We start from the raw sequence: 9,955 nt of genomic DNA, 5'->3' as shown, positions 1-9,955 counted from the left end.
ATGTATAAAATGGATGACTAATAAGAACCTGCTGTATAAAAAAATAAAATAAAATGCAAAAAAAATTAAAATATTAAAAATCAATGAAATAAAGCAAAAGGTACTCAATAAATCCTTACTGAATGAATGATTATAGACCAAGAGATGAAAAGCATGAATTAATCATTTTTACAGGAAAATATGGTTGAATCTCCTAAACAAGACACAAAAGCACAAACTTTGAGATCTAGTGAGCTGGATTTCATTAAAATAAAACTTCTGTGAATCAATAGATATTAATATGGAAAACATATTGTTTGCCACATATATAACTAAGAAAGGATTAGAATCCAGAAAAGATAGCTATTAGAAGATTATTCAAACTTGCAATTAAATCACAGAAGAAAAATTCAAACACGTAAAAATAAACATGAAATATGCTTAACTTCATTAGTAACCGGGAAAGCAAATTAAAACAATCCAACTGGCAAAGATCTTAAAGTCTGATAATACCAATTGTGGTAAAGTGGTACAACTACTTCTGAGGGGAATTTAGCAACACAACAAAAAAGCTCAAGTCGCCAATTTAATCAGAATGTCCATGACGTAGGGATGAGGGACTGGCTTTTTAAAACGCTTCCTAGGTGATTGTATCCCAAGAATGAGAACTATCCTAGAGAAACCTGGACATACACACACAATAAAAAGTATATAAAACTGTTCCATGCAATAGTAGAAAATGGAAACCCAAATGTCCATCAAATGGAAAAAAGATAAATTCTGTATATTTATACGATGTAATAAAATACTAATTAAAGTGAGTGAACTAAACCTGTATGTATTAACACAAATAAATCTCAACAAAATAAGGTGGACCAAATGTTGGGTACCATAGTGCAGTAGTACAATGACATTTATATAACACTGGAAACACTGCAAAAGAATATACCACATATATCTTATAGATCTACACATAGGTAGTAAAGGTATTAAAAACATTCATGGGAATAATAAACATCAAATTCAGGGTAGAAGCTGCTTCTGGATAAGATGGTCAAGAATGGAATGAGAGAGGTGTGCACAAGAAACTCCTACTAAATCTGTAATGATTTATTCCTTACTAAAAAGAAAGTGGAGTAAAAATGACAATATTAAACATCAACAAATCTGGAGGTCAGTACATGAGTATGCCTTACATTATTCTCCATATATTTGTGCATGCTGAAATTTTTCGTATTTTTTTAAAGAATTAGAAGGCTGTTGTCTCAGGCAAAGCTCCCAGACTAAGTGAACCTGCACTGAACAATATTAAAGCGGAGTTCATTATCAAGAGGCAAAGGAGACAGTGCACCCCCATTCACAAAGAAACAAGGCCAACCCCATCCTTTACATCTCGTTATGGGCCAATGAACATTATTCCAATATCTGTAATGAGAATAAATCAATTCTGGAACACCTTACTTTTGAGGAATATAGTGGTCACTGACAGAACAAAAATAAAACTTGATTTCTGACTGAGTTTCTTAAATTTGAAACTCTGAAATATAGAAATTCAACAAAAAAATGAGATACATACATTGAACATTTCCAGGAAAAAATCATCTGGATAAATGCAATCCTGAATCTTAATACAGCAATTTAAAATGTATACCCCTAAAAAAGAACTTTTTAAAAGCCTTGTTATAAATCTTCAAAACCTTATAACTTAACACTTTTAATTCCAGAAGTCTTAATTGCTTTCAGTCTGGTTTGAATACTAAGTGATTATGCAATTTGAATAACACATCTAGAGGAATGATTACACCTTTTCATGGATATACACTACTGAAAGAACTTCTTGCACTTACAGAAGTCATCTTGTACTGCCTAAAGAATTTAGTCATTCATATTATAATTAAACATTAACAGGAAAACAGATTCTTGATGAGTCTAACATTGTAGGAAATGGGTAGAGAATATAATTCCTATTTTTTTAATCTATTTACAACAGGCAATTTTATATTTTGTTTTCAAGTTTCCTGCATGTACTCATGAATAACGTATTTGTGCCTCCATGTTACACAGTCAACACTCATAGTCAGTTTCTCTCTGTTTGTTTTTTTTAAGTGACAGACTAATAAAATTTGGAGACTTTTTAATCGAGTACAGGATAACTAAAATTGAGAATTTTCCATTTTACAAAATGCTGTCTTATTTTATCACAATTAAACTTTTTTCCTTACTCACTTGAAGTTCCTAAAGAATCCAAAGACAAAGAAATGTGCTAAATATTAGGCAATTAAGAGAAAGAAAAGGAGATGTAAAAGTATTAATAAGGTAGCAAATGGGTAATTTGAAAGAGTCATCATTCTGCTTTCCTACTATCTCTAAGGCAGTAGCACTTTTTATTTGTTAAAAACTAATTATTATCTCAGTGACATTTTTATTTTATAAATTATAAAAGGTACTTACATTGAATTTAATTATGTCGTATATCAAGTATCTAGGAACAGCCTGTCCATTTACTCTGTCAATAATCATTTCCTTTAAAGAGAAAAGAAGGTAAGTTTATTCATACTTTAAGAGCAATTTCTTTAGTTTGATAAAAATATAACATTCACACAGAAAGTACATAAATCATAAATATACAACTTGATGAAGTTTCAAAGTGAACACACTTCTACACGGATCAAATCAATAGACTGTCAGCACCACAAAAAACCCCACCATGAATTTATTCTGCGCTGCAATAAAATCATATGACAATATCACCTCATTTTTTATATCTGAATTACTATTCTACATTTTATGTTTGAATTACTAAGCAACTATTAGGATAAAGAAACTACAAATTTTAAATTTTAAGTATCAGCAACATTTTAAAAATTAATTTTGCTAAATCATTATTGCTTTAAATTCAGCTGTATGCCAATTGCTTTAATCATAAAATCTATAGGTATAAATGGTGCCCTTATTAGAGATAAAATCTCCACGTGACCCACACAGTCTTTCTTGGTTCCATATCCCTCTACTATGATCAAAGGGAACAGGGCAAGAGAATATGATATCACATATCACAGCCATTAAGTGAAACGAACTTAAAATCTGCACTCTGACAGAAAAAAGATAAAGGACACTAAAGGATGATTACAGGCATATAATGTAGGATTTTTTTAATTTTTAATTTTTTTTTCTGCCATGTCATGCAGCTTGCAGGATCTTAATAATTCCCTAAAATATTAATTCTTAATAATAGGTTTTAACCTAAAATTATTATTCTTTCCTCATATTCTTCCTTGGAAACTAAGCAGTCTTTTTATTATCTAATTTCATGACAGAATATCCACACACAACCATCTAAAATTACAAAGAACACACTGATCAAGGACAAATATATTTTCTGGTTTTAAGCAACTATCACCAATTGATTTATTTCTCAAATATGTATTAGTTAAGCTACAGACATTTATTTATGGTTATCATCTTGAACCCAACAATTGACATAAATCATTTTCATTACTTTAAATGTGTTTACTGAAATAATTTTAAGTACTTGTATCTGAGAATCTTATGAGCCAACAAGGTAGTACCAAAACAGGTTTCAATTAATCTTTTCAAAAATGTGTGGATGGAAATTAAGTGGACTTCCAGGTTCAGAGAGCAGACATCACAGAATTTCCCTCCCAAATTACCTGATGAAATGAGTAAATACATATCTTCTTCAAACATTAAAAACAACAAAAAAGGAAGTTTATTACCAGCAAACTAAACAAGTAAAAAGGAATAAACAAACCAGTAAGCTTTAAAACCTGATATCCATGGAAACTACCAAAATTCTCGTAAAACAAAAAGGGTTCACCTCCAAGCCCACTAAACCCCCAAAAGCCCTACTTGTAAAATGACAAATCATTGATGTCACTATTACATTAAAACATAGAGAAGGAAACTCAGTGGTTATTCTTGTCTTCTTTTTTCCCTCTTCCGATTAAAGAGTAATTAAAATAGCAGAACACTCCTCCTGCCTGAAATAAAGGCTACGGGACTGCGTGCTGAATTGGAGAAACAATCTGAGCATTACTGGAATAAAATATGGCTCCCAACTAGCTGAAGAAAACATTCACCCACAGTTTTTAAAACAGAAGAGAACCCAGGGATTCTAACAAAGACCTAGACTGTGTGGTGGACAAAATATATGAAGAAATGATCTTCAAGGCACTAGACATCCAGCAACAAAGTACAGTAACTCCTAGGAAACAGTAAATAACTATATGAGCCCTACAACTGTCCCAGCTTATTGGTCGGGGAGAGTTTCCAGGCTTCAATGCAGGCAGGGGGAGCCCAGGAAAGCCCAGCAGTCTCCCTGAATTGAGAAAATAGACCAGGTTGTCTAGGGAGACCAATGAGGCTAGAGTTTTCACAGCAGAGGATAGGGTGGGAGAGGGACGTCTGCATATAGACTTCCATGAATATTCAGCAAAGCATGCATGTGAGGAAACTATTCAAGGTCAGGCAAAGAAGCACCCCAAAATCTTAGCGAGAACCATACATGGCACTCAGCAAGGTTGGGAATAACGCCTGTTCCCACCAGCCAGATTAAAAAGTCTCATAACTCACAGGGCATTGAGTACTCAGAAGGATCTTGTCTCAGTAGTGGAGGATAATTATCCCTAAAGACTCCTCACCTAACAAATCTTAAAAACAAGACTCAAAAGGTACAAACTAGTCTCAAGTAAATTAACTGCATCTCAGAACAAAGCTCAAGAATATTTATAGGAATACAAAAATATTGAGCCCCCAACAAGGTAAAATTCAAAACGTCTGGCAGCCAATCAAAAATTACCAGGTATGCAAAGAGACAAAAATATACAACTCATAAAGAGGAGAAAAAAAATCCATCAAAATAGGCCTAAAACTGTGAGAGATGTTAGAGCTAGAAGGCAAGAATATTCTAACAGTATTCCATATACTCAAAAAGGTAAGTAGAGACACAGAAGACTTAAAAAAGACTCAAATTCAATTTCTGGAGGCGGGAACTACAATGTCCGAGGTGAAAAATACTGTGGTTGGGAGGAACAGTTGTTTAGATGCTGGAGAAGGAGAGATTCATGAACTTGAAGACAGATCAATACAAACTATCCAAAATGAGACACAGAAAGAAAAGTTTGTTGTTTTAATGAAAGAACATTAGTAATTCAATCTTCAACAGGTGGAACGGTAGAAATACACAAAAACATTCTACTTTTGATGAAAATTGTAAACCCACAGAAAAAAAGGTGCTGAATCCTTTATTATGGGCCCTACCAAAAAAACCCCCAAAATCTGCATGTTTGACTTTCCTATCCTCTGTACTTCTCCATATTCCATTGCCTTTATTTGAAGTTCCCAGGCATCCACTCTTCTGCCTACCCATTTGATATTTCCTGAGCCCAAACTATACTCTATGCTCTAAGTGCTGGACAAGTTAAGCACCCAGTCCCTAGCTTCAAGGGGCTCAGAGTAATAGAAAGAGAGGAAAATATATAAGTAGCTAGGTCGAAGGAAGAGCTACAGTTTTAATGATAGATGGCCATACAGACAGAATGATCATGTAGCTATCTGTCTAAACCAGGATACTTCTGAGAGTGAAAGAGATGGCTATTAATAACTATACTAAGACAACAAGTATACACCTTTACTATTCCAGTCAATAAGGGCATATTGTATAAACATAAGGAGAAGGAGTAGTTATTTCTACTTGAAGAGTAAGACAAAGGTTTGATAATAAGGTGAGAAACCCATTAGCTGAATCCTGAAAGATGTGGTGGATATCTTCTAGCAGGATGGTGGACAGGCCAAATGGTATTTAAAAGGCATGGAAAAGGTGGTAAACTATCCAAAGCTCAGTAATAGGTGGGACTTATGGTTTCAAGGGCTCACAGTCAAAGATGATGCTAAAGGCTTTGGCATGGCCCAGATACAAGGAATATTACATTGCGTACTTTGGCTTTCGTGCTTTAAGCAATGGAGAACCACTGAAGGGGTGTTTTGGGTTTTTTTTAATATAAATTTATTTGTTTTATTTATTTATTTTTGGCTGCATTGGGTTTTCATTGCTGCATGCGGGCTTTCTCTAGCTGCGGTGAGTGGGGGCTACTCTTTGTTGCGGTGCGCAGGCTTCTCATTGTGGTGGCTTCTCTTGTTGCGGAGCACGGGCTCTAGGCACATGGGCTTCAGTAGTTGTGGCTCTCATGCTCTAGAGCACAGGCTCACTAGCTGTGGTGCACCAGCTTAGTTGTTCCGCAGCATGTGGGATCTTCTCAGACCAGGGCTTGAACCCGTGTCCCCTGTGCTAGCAGGTGGATTCTTAACCACTGCGCCACCAGGGAAGCCCCCACTGAAGGGTTTTAATAAAAGGAAGTAATTAACTGTGGAAAACCTGTGGGCCTTCAAAGCTCATCTCAAAGGTAACCCATTCCTTGAAATCCTTTCAGATAAGGCCCACTTGGTTCTAATTATCATAGTTAAGTGATGAAATGTTCCTGAATTAGATAGCAATGGTTGCATAATCTTGCGAATACTAAAAACCACTGACTTATATACCTTAGAATGGTAAATTATATTTCAACTTTTTCAATAAAGTTAAATTTTAAAAAGAAAAAGAAATCCTAAAATCAGTTCTTCAGAGTGAAGGAAAATGATGGAACCCCAGATACACAGGATATATTAAACATCAGCTATGTACATGTTGATTACACACGTTCTATAAATACAGGCACAACAAAATGACTAAAAGGAAATACATCAAAATGTTAAAATTTAATCTCTTCTTGATAGTTGAGTTCTATTTTATAACATACAGACTTCCTAACATTTTAACAATAAGCATGCATACTCCTTTATAAAAAATTAACAGATGAAAAGACATGCCATTTACCCAAGATTTTTGTTATTAACTTCAATGATTAACTGTTATATCCTCCTCTTATCCTCAGTATAAAATTGATTGAACTTCACTGATTTGTTTCAAGTGAATTACTGCCGTATTTCTAAACTCCTATTTTCCACATTCTGTGGGTCAAAGAACATAATCTAGAGAGCAAAACAAAAGCTTCAACACTCACATATGACAGCCAGACAATTAGGCAGTTTGAGTTATTCTTGGATTTGGAATTTTACAAAAACAATTTGCAAATGAAAATGTAGAAGAAACAGGAAACTACAGAGGACTGTTTTAATTAACTAAGTGGAAAAACAGATATGGCAACTATAATTCTGGTCCAAGTAAACTGACATCATGAATCATATTGCTATTTTAAAACCTCACAAGAGTCTATTATGTTGCTCTCAGTTATCCAAGTTTGGGGTGAAAATAAATAGTACTGCTAAGTTAGATCTGCAGGTGGTTAAGCATCTAATTTTTAAGCATTATTTCCTACCTGGAATGCCCTTGGCCCATGTCCAACAAAAATCTCTTTCTATAGAAATCTTCCCATATCTAACGCCAACTCCTCTATAAACCATCTTTAGTTTCTAACTAGATGTAATTCATTTATCCTCTAAACCACCAAAGGACTTGTTTTAAATGCCAATCTTCAGGTTATCATTTTATTCATTACCTATCATTCTCCATCCCAACCCAATGAAGTAAGATGTCTCCCGGGTGAGGCCTTCTCCTCAACCTTCTAAGCAATGCCTGCACTCCTGGTGTGGTACATGACAGGAATGAAAAACTACACTAAACTTTTGCAAATGCTGTAACTTGAGTCTTTTTCTTCCTTTTATTTTATGAATTACGATGCTAAAAAACTGTATCTTAAATAAAATGAAAGTAACAAAAATCAAAATAAATGTTCTTGCTGTTCTTGCCATGAACCAATTACCAGAGCTGCTGTACTAGCAATGCAGATTATGGACAGCACAACTCCAGGGGTAGCCGTCACATCAACTACGATAAGAACGGAACACCTTGGAGATGTGCAGTAGCAATACTTCCAATCTTACGCAGTGGCTCTGTCAACCACAAGGGGGTGTGTGTGTGCACATGCAGCATGCGTGCGCACACACGCACAAATGTGTTAAAAAATTTATGTATATATGTCAAAATATTTCACCACGCACACCGTCACAGGAATGAAAATTTATAATACTAGTAGCCTCACAGAGTGCACAGTATAGACAATTCTGTGACTCTATAGTTACTCTTTGCTCAGTCTCCATTTAACACTCAGTCTCAGTCAACTATACTACCTTCTTTCCTTCTTTCTAATCCTTATATCCAGCTCAGTCAACCTCTCCCTGGACTCCTGTCATCACTCTTTAGGACCCATCTAAAATTTTCCTTGATCTCATGTCCACTGCTCTTCTCCACACAACCTCAAACTCTCACTCTCTCTAGGTCACATCCTGAACCTTCTCATCACCCAGAACTATACCTCAGAAGTGGCTGATTCAAACATCTCATTCTCCAATCACAGTCTTCCATCTTCTGGCTTGCACACTCCAATATTTACCTGGTAAATTTTTTAAAAAGCACATGGGATGGGGGCAACAAGCATTCAGGTCACTTGGAAAATGGTACTCCCTCTGTTAAACAAATAAATACATATTTTATGCGTGTGGCTTTCATTAGGGTAATTCTATCATTGAGAGTTTAAATGAACATTCACAAGCTACTCACTATTTTCCCAATATCATTCATATAAATCTGAAACAGAGAAGCAAATTTTATCTTAAGACAGGAAGCATTCTCATACAAATTCCAGAGACTATTAGCCAGATATAATTCAATCTGCCTTGTGAAAAAGGTTCAATACTGAAAAAGTGAATAAATATTAAAGAACATGAGTAGTATCCCTGTAGAAAAGAAACTTACAGTTGTGGGAAGTCATAAGAAAGATGTAGAGTCCCTTTTCCCTCCAAAGAAAAATAGTGACGGTGTGGCAAAGAGATAAACCACACAACCAAACATAGCAAACAGAAAGGTAAATGGTCTGGAGATAAGCCTACCAGAGATCATTCTGCAGAGAAAAACACAAGCTCCTTGTTCTACAGATTTGCACATAAAGTGTAACATACTAATTCAGCCTAACTTCTCAACTAGCCTTGTTCACCCGAAATCTAAATAAAGAGAGCAAAATCTAAGTGACAAACTTCAGAATAGCCAAGAGATTGGATATCCTTGCACTATCAGACATTAAATTGTATGCTAAAGATACAGCCTGTAAGTCAACCTAAAACTACCACGGGAAGACCAAAATATTAATGGAATGGTAAAGCTAATCAAGAAACAAACAATGATATAAGGGAATCCCATGTACAATAAAAATGATATATCTAATTAAAAAGGAAAAATACATTAGCAGACTGGTGTTGAGGCAACAGTTTAGACATTTGGAAATAAATAAAACTGTATCCCTATCTTACTGCTTTTACCAAAATGTATCATGGATAGATCAAATATTTAAATATGTAAATGAAACCATAAAAGTATTAGAAGGAAAAACGGGACTATTATAATAATTCTGAAGTAAAAATATCTCTTTCTTAAAATGACACAAAAGCCAAATATTGAAAACCAAGGTGTTTAAACTTAATCTTCACAACAGCACCAAGACCTAAGTATTGTTATTAGCCTAACTTCACTACAGACGAGGAAACTGAGTAAACGATATTAGGGCCCTCAAACAATAACTCATGGAGCCAATAAGACACCATCAGTTAGAGTCAGGGCTCTTAACCACTATGCTATACTGTCTCCTAAAATGAAAAAGTCATTTAAAATTAGAAGATTTTTAATTTTCAAAAGCCAGTGTTTAAGACAGCGCATAGATCCCTTACAAATGGATGGCTGAACTGTACATGCGTTCAAACTTTCTGGAAAGGGCTTCCCTGGTGGCGCAGTGGTTGCGCGTCCGCCTGCCGATGCAGGGGAACCGGGTTCGCGCCCCGGTCCGGGAGGATCCCACATGCCGCGGAGCGGCTGGGCCGCTGAGCCTGCGCGTCCGGAGCCTGTGCTCCG

The 9,955-nt window shown here is 35.3% G+C and overlaps 1 protein-coding gene across 4 annotated transcripts in view; it reads right to left on the bottom strand.

Moving 5' to 3' along the window:
- RNGTT (RNA guanylyltransferase and 5'-phosphatase) overlaps window positions 1-9,955 on the bottom strand; it is a 285,456-nt gene that overhangs the window by 195,553 nt on the left and 79,948 nt on the right. For all 4 annotated transcript variants that reach the window (XM_028494651.1, XM_028494653.2, XM_024116822.2 and 1 more), the window contains exon 10: window positions 2,431-2,502. In XM_028494651.1, the coding sequence (XP_028350452.1) occupies window positions 2,431-2,502 (72 nt within the window). The remainder of the gene's footprint in view (window positions 1-2,430; window positions 2,503-9,955) is intronic.

This window comes from Physeter macrocephalus, chromosome 10 (genome assembly GCF_002837175.3).
Source record: "Physeter macrocephalus isolate SW-GA chromosome 10, ASM283717v5, whole genome shotgun sequence".
In the NCBI taxonomy this organism is placed as follows: domain Eukaryota; kingdom Metazoa; phylum Chordata; class Mammalia; order Artiodactyla; family Physeteridae; genus Physeter; species Physeter macrocephalus.
The sequence above is the reverse complement of the archived record's forward strand: the minus strand, read 5'-3'. Positions and strand labels throughout refer to the sequence as shown.